The sequence below is a fragment of the Anabrus simplex genome, chromosome 5 (assembly GCF_040414725.1).
Source record: "Anabrus simplex isolate iqAnaSimp1 chromosome 5, ASM4041472v1, whole genome shotgun sequence".
NCBI classification, from domain to species: Eukaryota; Metazoa; Arthropoda; class Insecta; order Orthoptera; family Tettigoniidae; genus Anabrus; species Anabrus simplex.
In genome coordinates, this window is record NC_090269.1 from 74751404 (window position 1) to 74778542 (window position 27139).

The 27139-nt window shown below is 41.5% G+C and overlaps 1 protein-coding gene across 1 annotated transcript in view; it reads left to right on the plus strand.

Annotated features, from left to right (window-relative positions):
- The first annotated feature begins 1546 nt into the window (after nt 1–1546).
- The window catches only part of LOC136873757 (trypsin-1), a 35873-nt gene continuing 10280 nt past the window's right edge, over nt 1547–27139 (plus strand). The window contains exons 1-4 of the mRNA XM_067146943.2: nt 1547–1663; nt 8685–8773; nt 12683–12771; nt 18463–18601. Of these exons, the coding sequence (XP_067003044.2) occupies nt 1612–1663; nt 8685–8773; nt 12683–12771; nt 18463–18601 (369 nt within the window). The 5' untranslated portion in view covers nt 1547–1611. The remainder of the gene's footprint in view (nt 1664–8684; nt 8774–12682; nt 12772–18462; nt 18602–27139) is intronic.

Sequence of the window (27139 nt, forward strand, 5' to 3'; positions counted from 1 at the left end):
GTGACGAATTTTGCATCTACTACGATAAAGAGGGCAGCACAGTGCTCTGTGGTTTAAAGATGGCGGATGACAGCTGTCAAAAAAGCACGTGGCTGTCAAAAAGCACGTGGATTTGTTTATCTCGAGCTAGTGAGGTTAAGTTGGTAGCACTAAGGTTTAGGCCCGTCAAGATGGCAGTACTGAGATTAGCGATGCGTTGTTGTCTGTCAAAAAGCACATGGCTGTCAAAAAACACGTGGCTTTGTTTACCTCGCGCTAGTTAGGTTAAGTGACAGCTGTCAAAAAGCACGTGGCTGTCAAAAAGGACGTGGCTTTGTTTACCTCGCGCTAGTTAGGTTAAGTTGGCACTACTGAGGTTTAGGCCCGTCAAGATGGCAGTACTGAGGTTAGCGATGCGTTGTTGTCGATGACAGCTGTCAAAAAGCACGTGGCTTTGTTTACAAATTCAAATCTCGCGCCAAAATTCAAATTTCCCGCGGGAGGTGGAGGCCTCTCCCGAGAGCCGGAGGTGGAGGTGGCGCCCGAACCATCCAATTATACTACTGCTGTCATAGATGGCCTAGACATCACTGAAGAGGCGTACGAGGGAAATGAGGAGTAAGGTAGTTTCCCGTTGCTTTCCTCACCGAGCCAGAAGTTGCTCACATATCAGTCTGCAAAGCCCACTGAAATGCACTCACCAACTGACGCTGTGAGTGATATTTTCATACCATTCATAACAGGGACTGGTTGGAAAAGGAATGGTATTACCAGCATCGCTCATACCTCAGTCACTTTCATATTGTCAAAGCCAAGGATGAGACTTGAGACAGGTCAATGAAAGCAACAAAATATTCTAGCCCATACCAGAAGACATAGTGCACTGTAAACACTACATCTTGCCAGCAAGGGCATAGTAAGTAAGTAAGTAAGTAAGTAAGTAAGTAAGAAAAGCAATCACAATCGCAGTCAGGGGCCCCCGTAGTCGCCAACTACGCTCCGAAATGGAGATCCCCTTGTAATAAACACTTTTTGCTATTTAATTACGTCGCACCGACACAGATAGGTCTTATGGGGACGATGGGAGAGGAAAGGCCCAGGAATGGGAAGGAAGCGGCCGTGGCCTTAATTAAGGCACAGCCCCAGCATTTGCCTGGTGTGAAAATGGGAAACCACGGAAAACCATCTTCAGGGCTGCCGACAGTGGGGTTCGAACCCACTATCTCCCGATTACTGGATACTGGCCGCACTTAATCGACTGCAGCTATCGAGCTCGGTGATAAACACTTACAACTGCAGGAGACACCATGGATGTTTTCTATCACCCGCTCCCGTCCACAGAGTGGTGTGTTCTCTAAAATTGGAGAGAATGCAAGAACAAGCACATCATTAACTACGTAGATATCAGCTTCATTTAGGGCAACTGGTTCCCTGTATAAACTGAGGTGGCTTCACACACTATATTTACACGATTGTGTAAATTCAGCTTATATCATCAATTTGTAAACATAATACAGATAAAAATATGTAATCAGGAAGATAACTGCTCATGCAACCAGTGAGTATTTGCTTTTGAGAAGGCTTAAAAAGTTAAACGCACCTCAGTACAAATTTTAACTTAGAGAGTAAAACATGTTTTGCTGCAAGTTATTGGTGAAAGTGTACGTGCTAACCATATTATTAGGTAAATGTGATATTTATATCTTCTTTGGATGTGCACGGAAAAAGTAATCAAGTAGGTTTCCTTATGGGCCATAATATGTGTAATAGAAATACTAATTCTTCTTTTACCGCGTTTCCGTACACTGGTGTGGTAGCGGTTACGCACTGTGTTGCACATGTGGATCTGACCCTGTTTTACGTCCGGATGCCCTTTCTGACGCCAATCCTATGTGGAGGGATTTATTTACTATTTCTGTGATATTTGTTAGTGTGGTGCTGTGTGAATATGAAGAAAAATGTGTTAGAACAAACACAAACACCCAGTCCCAAATCCGTAGGACTTAACTATGCACAGTTAAAATCTCCAACCCCGCCGGGAATAGAACACGGGGCCTTTTGATCCGAAAGCCAGGAGGCTGACTATACAGCCAAGGAACCGAACCCGGGGCCGTCTGACCCGAAAGTCAGTAGCCGGACAGCAGGAATACCAACTATAGAAACGTATTGGTACTCATTGTAAGGGTAAATAGGGAGGTGGACAGAAATATCCCATGGATGGAATTACCGCAGCTGACCCTACTTGAAATGATCCTCTTATTTCAATTTTGTATTCTTTACTTGACGTTCACTTATCTTACGTTCCATCGTTGCTAACATCACTTGAGGCTTGAGAATGCTAGTCTTCATATCATATTCGCTCCACCTCTTTTCAAGCTCCAAGAAATTACACTGCAAGCTTTAAACACAAAGACCAAGTCGTCGCCATAGGCCGAACTGCTTATTACATTTCCACGCAATGGATTCCTTCCCTACCACGTTATACATTTCAGTAAATGATCCATGTAAACTATGAACGAAAAGGGTGAAAATTTACAGCCTTGTCTAATCCCTATAGGTAGTTTGAATTAATAATAATAATAATAATAATAATAATAATAATAATAATAATAATAATAATATAATAATACAAATAATAATGCCCACCTATGTGATCTAGTGGTTAGTGTGATTAGCTGCCACCCCCGGAGGTTCGGGTTCGATTCCCGGCTCTGCCACGAAATTTAAAAAGTGGTACGAGGACTGGAACGGGGTCCACTCATCCTCGAGAGGTCACCCGAGTAGACATGGGTTCGATTCATCTCAACCATCCTTGAAGTGATTTTCCGTGGTTTCCCACTTCTCCTCCAGACAAATGCCGGGAACGTACCTAACTTAGGGTCACGGCAGCTTCCTTATCTCTTCCTTCTCTATGCTTTCCAATCGTCTCATTCCCCCACAAAGCCGCTGTGCAGCATAGCAAATGAGGCTACCTAGGTGAGGTACTGGTCCTTCTCCTCAGTTGTATCCCCCAACCAAACGTCTCACGCTACAGGACACTGCCATTGGTTGGGTAGAGGTGGGATCACTCGCTAAGTCCGAGGGAAAATACAAGCGTGGATGTAAACGAATTAATAAATAAATAATGATGATAATAGTCTAATATAATATAATATAATATAATATAATATAATATAATATAATATAATAATAAGAATAATAACGTATATAGACCTCATAATTTTTTCAGCCTGTCGAAACACGAAATACAACATTTTTTATTTACAATTTGTTTTACGTCACACCGACACAGATAGGTCTTATGGTGACGATGGGATGGGAAAGGCCTAGGAGTGAGAAGGAAGCGGCCGAGGCCTTAATTAAGGTACAGCCCCAGCATTTGCCTGGTGTGAAAACGGGAAACCACGGAAAACCATCTTCAGGGCTGCCGACAGTGGGGTTCGAACCCACTATCTTCCGAATACTGGATACTGGCCGCACTTAAGCGTCTGCAGCTATCGAGCTCGGTCGTAATATAACAAACAGGGCACTATAACATACCTATAACTGCAAATAATGGACGATTAAATGTAGATTGACATGTTTCATTCTAGAAGTTCATCCTCAGATTTGTTTTTACAGGTATTTTACAGTGTTCTAAGTATTAGTCCACATTTTGTATTAAGATTGATGTTTTTTTTTGTTTTTTTGTTAGGGGCTTTACGTCGCACCGACACAGATAGGTCTTATGGCGACGATGGGATAGGAAAGGCCTAGGAGTTGGAAGGAAGCGGCCGTGGCCTTAATTAAGGTACAGCCCAAGCATTTGCCTGGTGTGAAAATGGGAAACCACGGAAAACCATCTTCAGGGCTGCCGATAGTGGGATTCGAACCTACTATCTCCCGGATGCAAGCTCACAGCCGCGCGCCTCTACGCGCACGGCCAACTCGCCCCGTGATTGATGTTTTCACGGCCCATAGTTGTAGACATGATAATAAGCTTTTGGACTTTTGCCATGTCAAATAATAATAATAATAATAATAATAATAATAATAATAATAATAATAATAGCGTGCGGCCATCGGGGAGGCCTGGTGCAGGTCTTTCGAGGTGACGACTGATAGATGACCTGAGCGTCTGTGAGAATGGGGCTCTATCTATGATTAATTCTAATGCTGAAAATGGCACACATACCCAGCCCCTAAACCCTCGGAATTAACTAGTGAACGAGAGAATCCTCGAGTCAGCCGGGAATCGAATCCGGGTCCCCTTAGTTCAAAGGCCAACACGCTAAACATTTAGTCATGCAGCCGGACTACCATGTTAGAAAACAAGGTAAAATTCTTTACGTTTCGTAGAGAATTTTACTCCGCGTCTTCAGAAGAAACTCTCGTAAAGAAAAAAAAAAACTTCTTTTACAAGTTGCTTTACGTCGCACCGACACAGATAGGTCTTATGGCGACGTTGGGATAGGAAAGGGCTAGGAGTGTGAGAGTAGCAGCCGTGGCCTTAATCAAGGTACAGTCTCAGCGATTGCATGGTCTAGGAGTTGGAAGGAAGCGGCCGTGGCCTTAATTAAGGTACAGCCCAAGCATTTGCCTGGTGTGAAAATGGGAAACCACGGAAAACCATCTTCAGGGATGCCGACAGTGGGGTTCGAACCCACTTTCTTTCTAATGCAAGCTCACAGCTTCGCGCCCCTAACCGCACTGCTAACTCGCTCGGTTAGCGAGAAAAATGATTGAGAGTCGGGAAGGGGGGATGACGTACTAAAACGAGGTTGAAGTAAGAATGGTACTTCACTCTCGTCTCTTCAATCTTGTTGGAGTACGCCCTCCTTTTGCCTTTCTTCGTGACTCTCACTCATTATTTTCGTTTTTCTGCTGTACACGTACTTTTCTTTCTATCTTCAGCTCTGTTCTATTCTTCTATCCTGTCAATCTTTCGTTGCACTTTATTTTTTATTTTTTTAAATTTATTTATTCTACCATTATTTGTCCCTGAGTCGTCTGATAACCTTGCACGTACGATGAAGTAAGAAACATCTTAATTGGAGGAAAGATGGTGTCGTCACCCCCCACTCAGAAGGCTAGCGCACAGTGAGTCATCTGGTGACGAACGAGAGAACCACTTACTATAGACCACGGCCGACTGGATCCCTCGCTGCGCTCCCGGAGGTGATAAGGTGATTGTCCTCGTGTTCTTCCCAAAAACAGTTTTCTTTATAATTTCACTTACCCATGCAGTATGTTTGTACGGTAGTTTAATCAGAAGGGTCGTATGTGCTGTGTGTCTGGATGTAAGTCCAATTATAGGGGCAGAGCAAAAGCTTCATTGTTCAGATATCAAAAAAAAAAAAAAAAAAACTATTATTAAGGTCAATTGAGTAGGTGCATTCATAGGAAAACATCGAACAAAGTGATACTAGTGTTGTGTGCATTAATAATATTTTTATATCAAATTTATTATTAGGGAAGATATTATAACTATAACAGGCCTAGGTGGTGACCCAGTTCGGGTGCCACGCAAACTTCTGAAGTTATGTTGCCTATCCTAGCATTTTCCCCAATCAGCCAACGTACCTAACCACAAAATTAAATCAATCCCGGATTGACCCAGAGTTACGACTGAGATTTGAACATGTTTTAAACGGGTATGAGGATGATGTAATTTAATCAATTTTAGTGTTTTACAACGGAGATACGTAAACGAAATCTAACCCCATTTATCATGTGTTGAAATGATTATTCGCAACCACAATCAGCCAGTTCTATTAATAACTAATGTGGCCTCTTGAAGTCTGAAACTTAGATAAGTTTTTAGGAGTTGCCTCCACTTCCAGCGATCTTGAGCGATGTTTTACCAATTAACTCCGGCGATTTTGCGGATGTCTTTGTCCCAGCGATCCGGTGGTCTTCCTCGCGGTCTCATTTTATCTCTTGGGCTCCATTCGAGAAGAACCTTGGTCTATCTGTCATCCCTTCTTCGGGCCACATGTCCTGCCCATTGCCACTTCAAGGTTGATATTCTCGTTATGATGTCAACGACATTTGTGACTGCTCTTATGTCATGGGCCATCTTTCTATCTCTTCTGGTAAACCCAATCATATACCTCTCCATTCCCCTCTGGGCAGTTCTTAGTTTCCGTTTAGTGAACTCATTCGTGTCCAGGTCTCGCAGGCATAGGTCACGACAAGGAGAATGCATTGGTCATGAACTTGCTTCTTTAGTTTTACAGACATGTTGGATTTGAAGACGGTTAAATATCGTCCAAATGCCTGCCATCCTAACTTGATTCTTCGGAAAACTTCATGACTAATATTTCCTTTCATGCTGATTTATTCACCAACATTTTCAATAGTTATTCCCTCTATCACTACATTTTCTGAAGTTGTCCACTTGTTATGTATGATCTTTGTATTGGACAGATTAATCTTAAGGCCTACTTGCTGACAAACTAGTACAAGATCGCGTACTTGTGATTGTAGTTCTTCCTTATCGTTAGCCAACAATGCCATATCGTCCGCAAATCTCAAGTGATTCAGCTTCCTCCCATTGATTCTGATGCCTCGATCTTTCCATTGAATTTTGGACATTGCCATTTCTTAGACTGCAGAGAAGTGCTTTGGTGAGATGGGGTCACCTTCTTTTACACCACGCTGAATGGGAAAATCTACAGTTGTTTCACTGACACTAACAAAGGCAGAAGATGATTACCTTCTTTTTATGTAGAAATTACAAGAGGATGATGTGCCATCAAATCCGATGAGTTCTGAGTGCTTTAGATGTTCAACAGTATCGTAAAAATGTTGTGATATTTAATATCACTGTACCTACTCAGCAATTCAAGTGGATTGTGGAGAGTTGAAATTTTGTTCTAGAAATTTGTTTGTTTGCGTGTTTTACGAAATAGGCTATTGTTAATGATATTACATGGTATTTCATGTAAGGTTAATAATGTTATTCGTTGTCATCTATCTTATTTGCGTTCGGAGTTTCATACGCGAAATATTTTCATAATGTGTGTGTGTCTGTTTCAACCTGACGTTGATAAAATAATTCTCCCTTCCTTATTTTTCCCCTGAAATTACAATTAGAATTATGCGATTACATTGCTTTTAGTTCATAATTATTCATAATTTGAGTTAAGGAGTTGCATTTCATGACCTTTGACTTGTGATGTATTCTTTAGGTGACTCAGAATAAACATACATTATCTTCTCCTTAACCTCTCATCTCGCCCACCAATGTCCGCCATATTTTTTTCCTCTGTTACGGTCTGATGTAATGTAGCTGGTCTTGGTAAAGCGTTCTTAAATTCTGGTAAAGCGTTCTTAAATTCAAACCTTCATTATTACCGAAGTCTTTCCCATGAACATACGAGATTTTCTTCTGAAGACGCGGAGAAGGTTCTTTGCGAAACGCACAGAATTTCACCTTGTTTTCTTGACACGGCAAAGGCCTAAAAGCTTATTATCATGTCTATTATATTTCGTGTTTTGACAGGCTGTAAACTTATAAGTGATATTAACTGACTCGACACTGCAAAATAATGGCTTCCTAACAATAATTGTTACAGAGTTTTATTATGACAGACGATAATAATAATAATAATAATAATAATAATAATAATAATAATAATAGAAAATTTAAAAAATGAGCTGGTTGGATGTAGAAAAGATATGTATATGAACAGCGAGACTCCAAACATAATTTTATTAATGACCAATGATAGTAAAAGGAAAACCTCAGTTTGAGTGCAAATGGATAAGTAGTTAATGGGGTCACATTAACGATTTATAGAATAGGACAAGAGAAACAAACCTAACGAGATCGAAAGATACCTCTTCTATCCTAGGAAGTAAGTATATATCACATGTTTATCGAAGGGTAAATTTGTAATGCGTATTGTGGCTTCACTGTCTTTACCGTGATCTTTTCTTTCTCCTCGGGTTCATCCAGCAGTGATACGTTAAGTGGTGTTAGAAATGGCTGCAGAGATCCAGAATTCTGCCGAATGTGAGGTACGCTCCATAATATGGTTTTCTTTTATCGCAAAATTTGAGCACTGAATGGAAATGCATTGACAAATTGTTGACACTTATATGAACGTTATGAATAAACAAAGAATTCTCTGCAGACAGGACCGATAGTCTTGACGAATACATGAGTGATATACTTTGTCAATGTGTGCCCAATGATATTTATTTCCTTTTACAAACATCTTGATCAATAATGATTCGACGCCAATGATGAGTTAGAAAAATAAGTCAAGCCAGCATGTAAACCAACGAAAGATGTGCATTCTTCCTTAACGTGCCAGTACGCTCTCCCTATGCGATCAAGGGCAGAGTGCTGGCTTTTGAATCCCACGACTGTGAGTTCAAACTCGGCAGAGAGTGCCGTGCAATGTCGGCATGTAAAAGATCTCTAGATACACATTTGTTGTTTATACGACAAAAATTAATTACAACACAGCCACAGATCGCCATCTCAGCCATCTAGCAGAGTAAAACAGAACGTCAAAATTGACACTCAGGCCACCTAAATAGCCTTAAATTAAAATGCCTGCACAGAGTAGCTCTGGCCAAACGATGTGTTTCCCGTATTCACACACCATACAGGCTCGTAAACGATACATAGTCCTGTATTGCATCCATGAGAGTGAACTTCGCATTCATTTCATTTTCTCTCCCTGCTTATTCCTTGTTTTCTTCCCATCTAGGAAACTTGAAGGCTTCGGAACACGGATTTCACAGACAGAAGCGAATCGTAGGAGGCAGTCCAGCCAATATATCGGATTTTCCTTTTCAGGTAAGCATGAAGTGTTTGTATGGAAGTTCCCTACTACTGGAAGGCTGCCCAGACAAAATGTTTCATACCATAAAAAATAGAAAACACGAAAGTTGTCTTCGTAGGTACATACCTTGAAGGCCATGGAAGAGGTGGAATGTAAAGAATTCCACTATCCGTAACCTGAACAGTTGGTGGGGTAGAATGGTTAGCTCGACACTCGGTCAAATGTGGCCCTAAGAATTAACTTGGTACTCAATTTTGATGTAGGCTAAGTGAACCCCAGCGCCATGTGCGTCTTCGAAAGTGGAAATCTCCTTTCTTAATCTTCTTAAATTTTTAAATTTCTAAAATTTCTAAAATGTTTAGCCTTCCAGGCGGGGAATCACTCATATCCAGGAGAGGTGGAATAAAGACTCCCAAACCAAACCAAACCCCATGGCACTACAGCCCTTGAAGGGCCTTGACCTACCAAGTGACCGCTGCTCAGCCCAAAGGCCTGCAGATTACGAGGTGTCGTGTGGTCAGCACGACGAATCCTCTTGGCCGTTATTCTTGGCTTCCTAGACCGAATAAAGACCCCCAGCGTAAATCAAATTATAGCGAAAGGTAAATATCGGAAATCTTACCTCGTGTTACCGTAGAGGAGAGATGTGTTCGCTATGAATGCCAGGCACCCACCAACCCGCCCGAAGAAGAAGTAAATTTACTTTTAAAACTTGGGCCGATGACCTGGATGTTAGGCACCTTTAAACAACAATTGATCATCACTTCATTAATCACGCATCGTCAGTTCCATAAACAAACAGCGCTAGATTTTGTTTCCAACTACCGCACAAGAAAATATCCTAAGCAATGTGGACCAGTGGCCGACGCGATAAAGGTTTTACTCCCTTCGACAGGCTCTCTGCTAAACACACCTGACGTGTTAGACCAATGGTTTTCTGTCACTAGTCAGAGCGTCAGCGCAGGCCAATAAAAAAGAAAGCTGTACCACGGTTTCTGAATTGTGCAGCTGGCAACCACTCACTGAATGCATTATTTACTCCCTGATTGCAAGTAATAAAGCCGATGTGAGCGCTATGAATGGAGCAAGTAAGAACTATCAACAGAAGACAGTGGAGCATCTAAGAAATGTCAAGGAAAGACTCATGCTCCGGCATGCCACGGTATGCATGCGATGCAGTTAGAACATCTAGAAACTAGCGTGAGGGACCCTTATCCGATCGATGCGTCACTCCTCTCTATGTGAACCAACCGTACTTCTATCACCTCGGCTAGGCAGCTCTTAAACTGATTATGGTTTAATTGAAATTGTTAAATAAAAATAAGTTTAGAATAGTCTACACAGTGCGAAGCAACTATGCTACTATAGTAGGAAAGATGACCGTAGAGTGCAATGACTATGTACTCTACAATAAAAGCATTCGTCCTCCTAGAGCCTGTGTCTTAGATAGAAGCCCCTGGCTCTTTTCTTGGTCTGGTCAGATACTTTTTATCTGGATCTGAGAACTGGTTCGAGGTCCACTCAGCCTACATGTGAATAATTGAGGAACTGTCTGACGATAAGTAGACTCAGTCTAGAAACCAAAGAATAACTGCTGGGAGGATTCGTCCGCGTTAACTGACGTGTTCCTTTATAATTTACAGGTCTTCGGGCTTGGCAGTGGTCACATGGTAGGCTAAGTTCCAACAGGGCTGTAGTGCCACGGGGTTTGTTTAGATTTTCGGTCATCCTGGAATATAACCCCGTTCCTTTCGTGCTATGTTTATCATCAAGCTGAAAACTGTTTACTTTACTGGTAACTGTTACCCAAAGGTAGTTTCACCGGGCGAGTTGGCCGTGCGGTTAGGAGCGCGCGGCTGTGAGCTTGCATCCAGGAGATAGTTGGTTTGAATCCCACTGTCGGCAGAACTGAAGATGGTTTACCGTGGTTTCCCATTTCCACACCAGGCAAATGCTGGAGCTGTACCTTAATTAAGGCCACGGCCGCTTCTTTCCAACTCCTAGGCCTTTCCTATCCCATCGTCGCTATAAGACCTATCTGTGTCGGTGCGACGTAAAGCCCCTAGCAAAAAAAAAAAAGAACATATATTCTTGTTTAATAATATTTGTTAATAATATTTTTGGAGGGTGCAAACTGTTGGCCATGGAGGCTAGTGAGGATTCTGGAGGAGACTGAGACATTATATTTATATTTATATTTATATTTATATTTATATTTATATTTATATTTATATTTATATTTATATTTATATTTATAAACCTCATTCGCGTCGGGCTGAGTGACTCAGACGGTTGAGGCGCTGACCTTCTGACCCCCAACTTGTCAGGTTCGATCCTGGCTCAGTCCGGTGGTATTTGAAGGTGTTCAAATACGTCAGCCTCGTGTCGGTAGATTTACTGGCACGTAAAAGAACTCGTACGGGACTAAATTCCGGCACCTCGGCGTGTCCGAAAATCGTAAAAGAGCAGTTAGTGGGACGTAAAGCAAATAACATTATTATTATTATTATTATTATTATTATTATTATTATTATTATTATTATTATTACAAACCTCATTCCCGGCCATCCAAATAAGTTTTCTATTGTCTCCTACTTCATCTCCAAAGCAATGCTGGTGTGATGTCTAAGACGCCATGTGTACGTTCTCCTCAATCATGTCCCAAGTTAATTATATATAGTACATACGCCTGTACTGATATTACATTGGTACAGGTTTTTTCACGAAACGTTGGTGTACTCGGAGCTGATGCTACGAATGAAGATACTTATATGAAACAAGTTAAATGCAATTATAAGCTGATGTATATGAATAATAATAATATGTCCTCAGATACCGTGTGCGGACATTTTAATTTGATGCCATCTTGGTGCCTGCTCGCCAATTTTGACGTTCCGTTTTGCTCTATAAACGAGAATCTTAACTCGGGAGAGCACATTACAAATATCTGTAGAAAAGAGTACGCCTCCCTTAACCCACTAAAATATCATCAAAATATGCTGCCACTAAACATGAGAATTAGGCTTATAAATACTCTTATCCTTCCTATATTTTCCTACTGTGACGCAGTACTAACTGATGCCACGAGAGAACAACTAAATTGGTTCATGAACCATGTATAGATTTGTCTTCTCCTTACGCTATGATGTTCATGTTACCCCTTATTATCGTCAACTTTCCCTTCTACAATTTGAACAATACAGAAACCTCCACGTGGCAGTATTAATCTTTCGGGTATTAAACGAGAATATTCCATGCTACTTATCTTCACAACTCAATTTCCTTTCCTCTTTCCACCAGCATTTACACATCCTCCGGCAGTACACTTGCTATCCCTCTCAGCATGTCAGCAGCATTTAGCCGTTCCTTTGTTGTGAATGGAGCTAGAATATGGAATTCTCTCCCCCACAACATTAGAGCCTTAAAATCCTTAAATTCCTTTAAGTCGTCTTGCCGTGAGGATCTCCTCGATGTGTGCCGCCAGGCTGAATGAATTTTGTAAAGTGAATGTACGTTTACTGTGCTTACAGTATGTTATTTTGTGTTATTCAACTTTTAATTTGTAACTATAGTTTTAAGATAGGACTGAGAGTATTTATAGTGCTCATGCTATTTTGTTTCATATTTTGTTTCTAGTTCGTAATGGTAGTTACAACATAAAATTCTGAATATTATTCTTAGATGTACACTGTTAATGAAGTGTGGTTAAGTGTAAGAGAGAACCATGAGTCCTAACTTCGCGACTACAAATAAAGACAAATATAATAATAATAATAATAATAATAATAATAATAATAATAATAATAATAATAATAATAATAATATAATACTCTAGTCCTACTAGGTCGCAGAGTAATATATGATCAATATAACAGTTTTTAGTTTTCCTAGATAAAGTGTTTGTTTTTATGACGTTTTTGTAGCTCTCCCTGCAGTTGGACGGAGTTCACAAATGTGGAGCAGCTCTTATCAGCGACACTTGGGCTATCACAACAGGATACTGCGTTCGTCAGTAAGTTACCGCTAGAAATTAGATCATGCATTAACAAATAATAACTGTTTAGAGAAGATTCCACTCCAAATAGAGACGATTGATTCACTGTCAGCTCACGCTTACGTTGTGTAAATATTTGTGTGTCGTGTAGAGTCTGTTAAAGTTGTATAAAGAATTGTTGCCAAATTCTATGTTCTAATGCTTCTAGCCTGTACTAGAGGAGTTGGGATTTTCTGCACTATCAGAGTTAAAATGCCATAACTATCCACTAAAAATTCTTCTATGACACCCTGAACATGACTAGAATAATTGCAAATACGAAGGTAAGAACTTAAACAGTGGCAACTATTTATTTACAACAGATACAAAAGAGTTACATGTTAACAACCTTTACTGTCCTTTAATGTAGTCATCAGCGTTGTATATAACCCGTTGCCAGCAATGTGGAAGTCGTAGTATATCAATAGCAGAGCCTATTCTGTTGATGGTGCGAATTGAGCGGTCTACTGTCTGTCGAATCTCTGCAACAGTTCTGAAGCGAATGCCACGAAGTGGTTCCTTCATCGATCACTGCCCAGTATCGCGGCAAGAGCATGCACTTCTACTTCACTGACGTTCGTAGGACGACCTGCCCGATGAATGTCCACCATAGTTTGCCGACCATCGCTGAAGGCTTTTACCCAACGTGCCACTGTTCTGTAAGGCAATGCAGATTCCCCGCAAGCCTCTTGAAGACCTTGATGACACTGTCGTGCTGTACGACCTATGGCACATTCAATCTTGATCCAACTCCGTTGTTCCTCTTTGGAAAACATAGTGACAACGTTACGTTAGACCGCTAGCTCACAAGTGGCTGTGTTTCTCTCGCTTGTGCGCACGCAGGTGATGTGGGAAGGGCGAGTCCATTTGCTCTGAGGTAAGGTAGGTATGTAACCAACGTGTGCTATCAGCGACAATATTTGATTCTGTTGCATAGCGTCTCCAAAGCAGTGTTGCCAATATTTAAGTTCCAACCCTCGTATTTTATTTTTCTATTTACCTGAGACGGGGGCTGTCAAACTTCATTCGTAACTTCAAAGCTCCTGCTTTTCAATGGAATGTTAATATGTGGTGAAAGAAAGGTTGATTTCGATTGTTGTTGCCGTTCATGTGATGTACTTCTCTTTATTTACACTGACTGACAGAGCAAATGCAACACCAAGAAGGAGTGGTTCGAAAGGGATGAAAGTTGGGGAAAAAACAGAGACGGCACGGACGAATAATTGATGTTTATTTCAAACCGATATGCAGGTTACACAATGCGCACGGCATCGACTCAGTAGGATGTAGGACCACCGCGAGCGGCGATGCACGCAGAAACACATCGAGGTACAGAGTCAATAAGAGTGCGGATGGTGTCCTGAGGGATGGTTCTCCATTCTCTGTCAACCATTTGCCACAGTTGGTCGTCCGTACGAGGCTGGGGCAGAGTTTGCAAACGGCGTCCAATGAGATCCCATACGTGTTCGATTGGTGAGAGATCCGGAGAGTACGCTGGCCACGGAAGCATCTGTACACCTCGTAGAGCCTGTTGGGAGATGCGAGCAGTGTGTGGGCGGGCATTATCCTGCTGAAACAGAGCATTGGGCAGCCCCTGAAGGTACGGGAGTGCCACCGGCCGCAGCACATGCTGCACGTAGCGGTGGCCATTTAACGTGCCTTGAATACTCACTAGAGGTGACATGGAATCATAGGCAATAGCGCCCCAAACCATGATGCCGCGTTGTCTAGCGGTAGGGCGCTCCACAGTTACTGCCGGATTTGACCTTTCTCCACGCCGACGCCACACTCGTCTGCGGTGACTATCACTGACAGAACAGAAGCGTGACTCATCGGAGAACACGACGTTCCGCCATTCCCTCATCCAAGTCGCTCTAGCCCGGCACCATGCCAGGCGTGCACGTCTATGCTGTGGAGTCAATGGTAGTCTTCTGAGCGGACGCCACGCCGGGAGTGCAGGCCTCCTTCAACCAATCGACGGGAAATTGTTTTGGTCGATATTGGAATAGCCAGGGTGTCTTGCACATGCTGAAGAATGGCGGTTGACGTGGCGTGCGGGGCTGCCACCGCTTGGCGGCGGATGCGCCGATCCTCGCGTGCTGACGTCACTCGGGCTGCGCCTGGACCCCTCGCACGTGCCACATGTCCCTGCGCCAACCATCTTCGCCACAGGCGCTGCACCGTGGACACATCCCTATGGGTATCGGCTGCGATTTGACGAAGCGACCAACCTGCCCTTCTCAGCCCGATCACCATACCCCTCGTAAAGTCGTCTGTCTGCTGGAAATGCCTCCGTTGACGGCGGCCTGGCATTCTTAGCTATACACGTGTCCTGTGGCACACGACAACACGTTCTTCAATGACTGTCGGCTGAGAAATCACGGTACGAAGTTGGCCATTCGCCAACGCCGTGTCCCATTTATCGTTCGCTACGTGCGCAGCACAGCGGCGCATTTCACATCATGCGCATACCTCAGTGACGTCAGTCTACCCTGCAATTGGCATAAAGTTCTGACCACTCCTTCTTGGTGTTGCATTTGGTCTGTCAGTCAGTGTATATAGATTCCTTTAGTGATGGGTTGCGACTGGAATCGCGAAGTAAAGAAAGTGTTCTGCACATTGCATGATATATATCGGCAGTGAGCAGCGAGGGTCTCCTGTGAGCGAGCACGACAGGAAAACGGGTGTCGATTTTCTGCTTACACACTCGTCCCATTGTAGGCTACTGTTCACCGGCTCGCTAACATACATTCATTAGAAAGTGGAATATTGTAAAAATTTAATCCGATAAAATAATATTCTACCGAGTTGAGATTATCTAGAGGGGCTGCGGAACAAAATTCCGTCACCTCAACGTTATCTGTCAACAACTTAGCATATTCGACCCTGGCTTATTCAAAATGTATTTTTTCTACTTTGACGGCCTAGGGAGTAATGCGCAATATGGCGACTATTAGCAGCCTATTCCTAGCCACGCCAAGGGACTTCTTTCTATTCCTAGATCTTTTCTGTCCGTACCGTCGCTATAAGACCTATGTGTGTTGGTGCGAATACAGCTCTTGTTCTGTTAAGAACCGTGAATTAAACCGATGAGAGTGGACTGCCCGATTACCTTGGTAAATGAACAGCGTTGCAGTTTCCAGTTCAGCGGGTCTCCGGGTTTAAATCCATAGCAGAATGATGGTTACAAATCGAACTTGGAACCGGCAAATGCTGGGGCTGTACCCTAATCAAGGGCACGGTTATACACTTGAATCGTATTTTTATACATACCTTATACGTACGATAGCTGCAGTCGCTTAAGTGCGGCCAGTATCCAGTAATCGGGAGATCGTGGGTTCGAGCCCCACTGTCGGCAGCCCTGAAGATGGTTTTTCCGTGGTTTCCCATTTTCACACCAGGCAAATGCCGGGGCTGTACCTTAATTAAGGCCACGGCCGCTTCCTTCCACTTCCTAGGCCTTTCCCATCCCATCGTCGCCATAAGACATCTGTGTCGGTGCGACGTAAAGCAAATAGCAAATAATAATAATAATAATAATAATATGTTTTATTTATCCAGGCAAAGTTAGGGATGTACTCCCTTTCTTACACTTAACCAGTCTATCCATGTTTTAAATGTAATCTCTAATATGTGAGTGATGGACTGCATTCAGTAAAAGAATGTGAACATTCTGCCTGTATGTCGCTACCATAACCGGATGTAACCCACGTATCCATCAAAGTTCAATATCTGTCCGCATTTTTACTACACTGGAAGATTCTGCCTGCCCATGCGGATGTGCATGCGAAGCACTTTTATACTTACTATACAGTTCTATGCAGTGTAACAAAAATATTCCACCGTGTATTGGCTGAATGTTCAAACAAGATCGTGGTGGAAAATGTGTGAGATGATGTTGATGCAAGCGATAATTTATTCGTCTGTATAACATACTGCATTCTCGCTCGTAAAAAGTACGGTTAGGTCCATAATTTTAAAAATAACGAAGCTATGGATATTATGAATCAGGCTGAAGGAAATTCGCCCCTTTGATGAAAAAGAGTTGAAAACCATATCCTAAGCAACTACCAGCTAACGACGGTAGTAGTGTTAAATGTTAGTCTAACAATGGCAATGGAGTTCAATCGAAGTTGATTGGGTTCTGGCGGTATATGGAGGACCTAATCCTATTCTGCTTATTCAGAATAACTTTACTTCAAAAATAGGGCCGCAGGACTGAGTAGCTCAGGCGGTGGAGCACTGGCCTTCTCAGTTCAATTTGGTAGGTTCGATTCTGGCTCAGTCTGATGGTATTTAAAGGTGCTCAAATACGTCAGCCTCGTGTCGTTAGATTTATTGGCACGTTAAAAAACAATTAAACCAAAAAGCAAACACCATGGCGCGACAGCCCCGAAGGACCACGGGGGTATAGTGCGCATTGGTATCACCTAAATATCACTATAAAATTTGTCACAAATGGAACATAATAATTACTTTTACACATATCAAGTGAAAAATCCCTGGCAAATTAAGAAATATGTTTTTTGAAGAATATTAATACGTACTTTACCACATTACAAGTACATTTGGTGTTGCGCTCACAGTGACACACGTATGTCTTTTGTCTTACACTTTGAACAATTTCGTGTGTGATATCTGTGTTCACTGAAGTTCTTTGCTTTCGTTTCATTCTTCACTTGTTAATGACATCATTTCATGAATTGTATCGCGATATGCAATATTTAATAGGCGACAAAATGGTATGGCCAATGTACACAAGAAAAATTCAGTGGACTGGTGATTTATTGGTCCAGGGAACGAGCTACTTTCTTTCGAACAGAAATAAAAATATTTATTGGTCCAGGGATCATGCTATTTTTCTTTTGACCTCCATTTTGCTGTTTGTACTGGCCAAAGATAATGAGAATCCACAGACATAGCACTCCCATTGCACGGTGCTAGCCCTGGACCTGAAGAAAGTAACAAAAGACGGCACCAGCAGCGGAGTACGACATAAACCAGTCCTGTCCACAAGCCTTAAGTATGTTTTCATATTTCTCAAATAAAGACGGTATTTATTAATTTGCCAGGGATTTTTCACTTGATATGTGTAAAAGCAATTGTTATGTTCCATTTGTGACAAATTTTATAGTGATATTTGGGTGATACCTTTGCGCATCATACCCGACCACGGTCTACCAAGCGACCGCTGCTCAGCCCGAAGATTTACAAATTACGAGGTGTCGTATGGTCAGCACGACGGATCCTCTCGGCCGTTATTCTTGGCTTTCTAGACCACACTCACCGTCAGATAGCCCCTCAATTGTCAAGGACGCGTGTGTTTGCCTGGCATGAAACGTTCAAGGAAGGACGAGAACGGGTGGAAAATCAGCAACACGATCGCCGTCCTTGGACCAGCATTACAGACGAAAACATTCGTGCAGTTAAAGACATTAATGACGAAGATCGTCGGGCATGAGTGACGCACAATCAATGCTGCTTACTACTACAAGCTGCTGAACAAGGCCAGGGTTACATATCGCCGCAAAAGACGTAATATCAAACGAAATTTTAACATGTGTGTTCTTTCAACGACTGTGCAGTTAACTGTAATTTATGGCCAATGCATGGACTAAATAGATTATGTTTATGGTAGTGAATTTGCAGTTTCTTCTAATCATTCTTCAGCACTGCTACGGAGAGGATTAGTCTCCGCGCTGGCACAGCAGTCAGAGAGGAAGGAGGAGTAGTGTCTGCTGCCAAGAACATTGTCCTCCATGCTCTGTACGACGAGGTGCACACGGATTATGACATCGCAGCAGTTCAGGTCAGTACTATGTCGTTCTTTCTGTTTTCACTCCTTTTCTACTTTATCTCTAATTGTCCACTATATTCTCAAGGGTGTTACAAAAGGTAGTGGCGGTGTTCATTGTTTTGATGGGAAATACAACCGGGCGAACATACGTCCTTTAAACATTTCTATCGGTGTTAGAAAGAGAAAGGCCACGAAGAACGTGAAAATTGCTCTATGCATGAAATGCATATTTATACCTCGTATTAGTGGTTTAATTTTAACTCTAGAAGGAAATATTTGCGAAATTTTGATGTATGTATAGTGTCATTATTTCGATTTTTTATTCCATTCAAAACTAAGAGTGCTGTGTTTTTGAAATGCCCCCATATGTTAAAAAATGTAGAGCCTCCATAGCTCAGGCGACAGCGCGCTGGCCTCTCACCACTGGCTTCCGTGTTTCAAATTCCAGTCACTCCATGGGAGATTTGTACTGGAAAAAGCGGAGGCGTGACAGTTTTTCTCCGGGTACTCCGATTTTCCCTGTCATATTTCATTCCAGCAACACTCTCTAATATCATTTCATATCATCTATTAGTCATTAATCATTGCCCCAGAGGAGTGCGATAGGCATAATTCCTATCCTCGCCGCTAGATGGGGGTTTCATTCAAATTGTTGACCGTAGTACTCTGCGTCATCTCGAAGAGTCTTTATCAGTAATTAATATACTGGATATTCGGGTGCGCTCTCGAAATTAACCTGTTTATTCTTTGGTTCCAACCTTCAGGAACGTTTTTTGTCTGGTGCCGCCTTTCGCAACAGTTCCACACATTCATTGGTATATGCTCGTTATCCAAACATTGATCGACGACATAGTCTTAAAATGCCTGTAAATTCTAGTTTTCAGGCGTGCTCTTTTGAATGCATAACCAACTACCATTAATCATTTCTGGGATAATATGAGCTATTGCTGAAAATTTCAAATGTGAAATCGAATTTCATTTTCTCTCTACGCAGTCACAAGGTCCCAATATTGGATTTTCCTCCATTAAAATGGTAGCTAGCCTACAGCCAAAAATCTCAGCTTCAGTAAATAGTGTTTTAGCTGATTGGACGATAGCTACTTCAAAGTCCACATTAAGTGTCACAAGTTTCCATCCTTGTACGTTGCTTTTAATAGCTTTCAGGAAACGATCATATTTTTCTAGTTTCTTCTTTGGTAACAGTGCGTAGTCACCTAGAATCTTTCTCCCTAAGAACTTCTGAGAGCGTGGATGATAAATAACTGGCCAAAATGCTTGCTTGAACGTTTGAAGGTTCCGTCGACGAAGAATGAGGAACGATTTGATAAAGTAGATATTCCTTTATCGCTGCCAAACATTGATTTGTGTCTTTAGACAAACGTTGTCTTCTTCAAGGAGGAATTTTCCACCGTCGTTCATGGCTATGTGGTTTTCCTGTAGTATTACTCCTTCTGAGTCGATCTGGTCTTTTCTAGGCCCATTATTTTCCGTCGGATGCGATGTAATAATTTTTTGGCACTTCTATATAATGGCAGCGACGTCGCAAGACTACAGCCTCGATTGAAAAGCTGATCTACTCCTTCAGTGTAAATTATTAACATTATACTGTCAGATTCCCTAGCATGTTCCAGCCTCCTCCCCCGTAGAATTGTTCTCACTGCATTCAACACTTCATCCGGAATGCAAACATGACCTACTTTACCCAAAACTGATTCTTCCTTTGCAGTTACTTTTCATGAAATCTATGCAGCACCAATAAGTCAGTTGATCTTTATTGGTATAGTCTACAATATAATGATGTCCGTTGTAATCTCGGTAAACCATCAGTCTAACCTAAGCCATTAACGGGTGCGGATGTGCTGAGTCGAGTGTGACGGGGAGTGTGAGCGGTGAGTAAAAGAGGGAAGTGGAAAGTGAAGAGGAAGATTATTGGTGTGGAGCAGTATCGGGTAATCATTGGAAGATGGCAGGGAAGATGGAAGAAGAATACAGCCAAAATAGAAGAAGGTAAATTGGAACTAGGAATGAAGGGCGACTGGATGTTGGTAGCAGCGGTGGTTATGGTTCTGTTAGTCATAGGAGGCGTGGAAATTAACCCCGGGCCGATTTCCAGTGGCAACATGAGCTGGGAAGATGTGGAAGTCATAAAGAGAGTGGTAAGGGAAGTTGTGGAAGAAGTTTGCCCTTTTGAACAGATTAAAACTATGATACAGGAGCAAGTGAAGGAGTTCAAAAATATGAGACAATGGATCCAGAAAAAAGCAGACGAAACAATGACCAAAGTGGGGAACAACGTGGGAGAAATTGTGTTACTCAGAGAGAAAATAAGAAATATGGAAGAGGAGATGTTGAAGCTGAAGACAGAAATAGAACGCAGTAGTCAGGAACAGAGGAAGAAATGCTTATTTATATATGGGGTACCGGAAGAAAGGGGAGAGGACAAAGTGGCGACAATTTATTAAGTTGTGGACGTCATCCAGAACAAAATGAAAATTAACTTCAGCGAAGTAGATATAGATGACGTGGAAAGGATAGGTACAGCGCATGGAAACAGGCCTATAAAAATGTTAATATTCACTTTAATGGCTGAAATAGTGATAAGAAACGCGGGGAACCTACAGAGTGAAAATATCTGGACTAAGAGAGGCATAGATAGAGAAGAGAACAAGAATCTGAAAATCCTAAAAAGAAAACGTTTATTAAGGGCCAAACTTCAGGGATTAAGAGCGCATATTAGGGGGCAGCAATTAGTGGTAACTAATGACATATGGGTCAGATGTTGGAATGTGACGAAACTACTGACATTAGAGGATGGACTGAGGCACGAATCAGTGATAGGGAAGAGGGTGGAGGAAAGACAGGCAACAGAAAGCAGCGCTGGGGAAATCGGACATGGTGCAAAGGAAGGATCAAATAATGGAAGCAGTGAACTGTGTGATCTTAGTGCGTCGAGATCGGAAGAGATCAAAGAGTCGATTGCAAAAGGAATCTATGAAGTGCTGAGGAAGAGAAAAGCGCAAGAAATGGCAAGTGGACAAACGCATAGTGAAAATAATAGTTTGAGGGAAGAAGCAGAAGTAAGAGGAACTATGAATAAAGGGAGAAGCATGAGTTTAAAGGAACTATGGGGTAAGAAAGGAAAAAGTGATAAGGCATTGTAACGAGAAGTAAAAAGTTAAGTAGTATTAGTAAGTAAGCTAGGTAATATGTGGAGTTTGGACTGGTGTAATTGGATTGTTATCTAAAGGGGTTGATTTGGTGATATGTGAGAGTGAATAGGGTAAGTGGTAGAGTGTTTGATAATGATGACATGAGTAACAGTGACGATGATTAAGTGAATTAATTTGTAATTTAATGTGGAGTTTGGGTCATTGCGGATTGGAAGTGTTTCTGGTTTGCTAAGAGTGATATATGTATTTAAATGATAAGAGGAGTTTGGGCTAAGAGTGATTAGAGTTGTGTTTGTGAATTGTACAAGAGAGAGCAAGTTAATGGTGGAATTGTGTTGTTATTCGTAAAGGGTTCATTTGGTGGTTTATGAATGTGATTACTTATGAAGTTTGGTGTTAGAATGAAGGGCAGCTACAAGGTGACTGGAATTTGTGGGCAGCTACAAGGTGGTTGGAATTTGGTCTGTGAGTGGTTAGAGGTAATGTTAAGAAGTTAAATTAGGTAGGTAGTGGAATGTGTTTGTTAATTGTATTTGAGTAAAAGTGAGTGTAACGTTCCAGACGTTACAGTGTAATTATGTTAATTTTATTATGTGTAATTAATTCAGGAATTTAACGTCATGATATTTATTTTGGTATGTAATTGTATTATAATTCATGTTTAATCATTTGCTCACTATCATTTCATTACTTTGTAACTACGACTTATAAACGAGGGCTGAATATCCTAATATTCACTTAGATTCTTGCGACAGTTGGTTAAAATTAACTTGCAGTAGATTTCAGTTATCTTGCCACATCACCGAGGAGGAAGGGAGGACAAATTTAGACATCAAGTTCTGAGAAAAGCGAGCACGTGTTCACGCGTCCTAACGTAAGCTACCGTATTTCGACCAGAATTATTCGAACTGATCAACGCCTATATTTTCAAAGGAGCGTCATGTTGCCATGGATACTGAGTGAAAGGACGAATAGAAGAACAGTTGATATCATGGATATGGCCCGTCAACTCTAATTTCTGGAGTGGGGAGAGAAGTGTCATCTGATTGGACCACGTGTAGCGGCCTGTAATTAGCGCGAGAGAAGGTTATAAGAGGGCGTGTTGGAGCTCCTGGAGGGTCTCTCTACAACGTCTTATTCGCTTCTGCGAGTCTCTCTACATTATTCTACGATCTTCTACGAGGCTTCTACTTGATTTTCTACTTGATTCTGCGTCTCGATACTTAGAAATTCTGAATGAGGGGTGTATAGCCACTCTCATGAGGAAGTACGTACAGCACGGCTACAAGACCGGTTTGAACCAGTCTAAGTCAATAGATAGTTTTAATCTAGATAGAAATGAAACTTCAGAGAACATTATCAGTAAAGTTGGAAGGATTCTTAATTGAGTATCCTCTCCATATAACCCAAGGTGGTTCTTCTAACTGTGACATAGGGCTTATCTCCAATCTATGGGATAAAGCATAATAGGGAGTGTTAGTTTTGAAGTCATCTTCCAATTAGTGGTGGGTGCAATTTGTAAGGCAGGAATGGTACTGAGCTGCAGATGAAGAGATATCAAAGACGACCGGTGATGTTCCAGCTACAAGGAGGGAAGCTTTCCAAGGACCAGCAGAACAAGACGACATGGTGAGCAAGCGAGTTAAAGATATTGCAAGTTTTCGCGAAGTAGAGTCATTCAATTTTTTATTAAATTCATTTTCTATTTTAAATTCAGTTCTCGTTAAACCGTCGTCATTTATATTAAATATAATAAATAGTATTTTTCTAGTTTACTGTAATCAATCTGCCTTAATTCGCCTTTTGATTTCTAATTCTCCTGCTTAATGATTAGTGTACTATCACCTCACCCCTGTGATAAGAGTCTGTCCAAGCTTGATTATAAATTTTATCTTTAAGTCCTCAACTTAAAGATTGGCGCCCTTTGCTTGCTTGGTTGCATTTCTCGTTTGATGATTGTTCTCCGAGAGGGGAAGTCACATAAATGCCGCTCCAACGTGTGGCGAGAAAATCATTAAGTACGGAGCAGTTAATAACAGTAACGATATCAGAATTCGTATTATGGGCAAAATTTGGATATCCACGTTTCATTAGGAGTGTTTGATTGTGGGAACGGTCATGGCTGATCAGACGAAAGAGGAGAGGATGTTGCGCAGTGGACGGGCGATAAAAGGCAATAACGTATTGAGTTCAGAGGAAGAGTTGTGTAGTATTGTAGAGGAAATTGAAGATAGAAGTGTAAGTAGTATGGAGAGTGAAGGCAAACAGAAAGAAGTCAGTATGGAGTCAGATGATAGTAGGATGGGGGGCGAAGCGGAAGTAAACACTAACAATGAAAGTAATAATAATGATCAGTTAATGGGAATGATGCAGTTAATATTGAGTAAGATAGAGGACAGTAAATCTGAAATAAAAAATGAATTGGAACAAATTAAATCTGAACTGAAAGAACAGTTAGAACAAACTAAAGCTGAATTAAGCAGGGAGATGAGGGAAAATAAGGAGGAAGCGAATCGGAGAATGGACGAACACAGTAAGCAGTTACGCGATCTGGTGGTAAAAAATGAACATTTTAGTAAGCGATTAGAGGACCAGGAAAGTGAATATGTACGGCAAGGGAAAAAGGTAGAAGAAAAGTTTGCGGAACAGAGAAGTGAATTCCTGGAATTAATGGGGAAGGAAAACAACTCTACTAGGGAGGAAGTAATGAGGCAGGTCACTAGTATTGATAAGAGAGTTGAGACTCAAAGAGGGGAAATACGGGTATTTAAAGACCACGTCCAACAAGAGATTGACACGGTAAAGCTTAGAATAGAAGATGAGACCCGGGCAAGTGAAGAAAGGTTTGCGATAGCTGAAGAGAATAAGATTGAAATTAGGACATTGAAAGAGAAGCAGGTTAATTTGGAGAGAGAAATTGATAGGAGAGACAAAGAGGTAGAATGCCGGATGGAGAGAGCAGAAAATCAGTTAAAACAGGTGGCAAAGGATAAACAGATTTTCACGGGAAGGCAATGTCTAGGAAATAGCTACATTAGGGAAATTGAACTACCTAAATTTAATGGGAAACAAACAAACCCGCTAGATTTCCTTAAGATGATAGAGAAACGGTTTGAAAAGCGTCTAGAGGAAGGGTCTATGGACTGGGAAGACGTTATGGAAAATATTGACCATGCTTTTGTAGGAGAAACTCGGTCTTGGTTCATGGTATATAGGCAGACGATGACGAACCTGAAAGAATTCAGAAATAAATTTAGAGAGAAATTCTGGAATGAAGCGATACAAGCTAGGGAGAGAGAAAGGGTGGTATTTGGGAGGTACAAACAGCATGAGGGAGTTACTATGACCGAGTACTTCCTGGCACATGTCATGATTTGTCAGAACTTAGATGGTATAACCGAAGGGTCTGATGTAGTAAGACTACTTTTAAGACATTTTCCGGACAGGGTGAGAGAAGCGGCCTGTATGCAAAAAGTTGGAACTATTCAGGAGATGGAGAATCTACTAGGCAGTTTTGATGCGTTAGGTAACCTTAGAAGTAGAACCGAGAATATTCAGAACTTTAGTCATCACAACGGAATGAGACATAACGGTAGTACACAGAATTACGAAGCTCGCAATCAGTTCAGACCTCAGCAGAACAGCAGGAGAGGAGCATCTGAATATAGGACAGGAAATTCCCAACGGAGGCCAGAGCAATGTACTAATGAGTCCAACGTCAATACACAAAGGGAACCTTTAAACTAACGAGAGGCTGTAATGTTAGGTCAGAATTCCAGCCTAGTTCGAAGGTAGCGAAGTGTCTTGCCATGAAAGTGTTACCATATGACCTAGATGTTAGAGACGATTTGTTGTATGAACCCGAGCAGAATTATGGAGATTCAAGTAATAAAGTAGTCAATCCCGTTGTTAAATTGAAAGTCTGGGGGGCGTGGGTTAAAGTTTTGATTGATTCTGGTAGCCAAATATCATGTATTAGTTCTCAGTGGTATGAGTCATTAGTGAAACAGGGTATTCAGTTGGAGGAAATGCCTGTTAAGTCTACTTTCATCATTACGGCTGTTGGAAAGAGGTCTAAGCAAATTTGTAAACAAGTAGCTGTCCCGATCTGTATTAATAATTTTATTAGCGTTCAGATATGTTTGGTAATTCCGCATTTAATATTTGATCTTATCTTGGGATCTGACTGGTTAACGTTAAAATTGGCTCAGTTAAATTACAATGATCTAGTGCTAAATTTGAGGTGGAATAATGAGGATATTAAGGTCAAGTTTGAGGAGGAAATTCAGAGGAAAACGGAAGTTAGTACAGTGTGGAGAATGAAAGAGGTTTCTAAAGTTAATGAAGAGGCTAGTGAGGGCCTGAAGTTGTGTCAGTTGTGGATTCATGAGGATAAAATATGTGGCTTGAAAGAAGCCGTAAGTAGAAATGAGTTGAATGAAGTCCAGGAGGACAAGTTATTTGAAGTGTTATGTGAACACGTGGAGATTTTCTCCGAGAAACCTGGTGTTACCCATCTGTATGAACATTCTTTTTCTGTGCTGGATAAGACTCCATTCAGCGGACCGCGATATCCGATACCACACAAATATGCAAAAGCCGTAGAGGATCAAATTCAAGCTATGTTAGCAGACGTTGTGATTGAATTATCAAACAGTCAATATGTTAATCCCTTAATTGTTGTGCCTAAGTCTGATGGATCAATACGTTTGTGTATTGAAGGCGAGAGCGTAGTGAGAGTGTTAGGTTTGCCTGAGGAACCCCCTCGTAATGCTGAATTTTTCGTCCGACTGGCACGGGAGAACCTGATTAAATCTGGAGATAAACGTAAAAGGCAACAGAAACGTAAGGTACGGGATAACTTTGAGGTAGGTGATATGGTTTTGGTGAGAGTTCCCATGTTGTCAAACAGTGAGGATAAGGTAACGAAGAAATTTTTCTTTTATATCAAGGCCCGTATAAAGTACATAGAAAACTAGGACCCTGTGCTTACAAGTTAGCGGATGGCGAGAGCGTAATGAATGGTTCGTATAACATTAGTAGTTTAAGGAGATACCTGTCGTGTGAGGTGGCTGAACCGGATTGTGAGATATAGGTCAGTAACTCGGGGAAGTTGCTACTTGTTATGTCAGACTACGAGCGGTATGTGTTTACGTCTCAATTGTGGTGGTATTTCCTAGTTGTGTTTGTAAACAAGGGAGATGTTTGTGTGGCGGTAGATTTACGCGTTCATTAACGATAGATCATCTGTTTTCCGTATGTGAGGCCATGAAATTTTATATATATTTGTTTTCTGAGATGTTACATAAGGCTAATTAAAGCTGACGACGGCAAATAATTAATTTTCCCGTATGTGCATTTCTAACTTGCAATAGTTTTA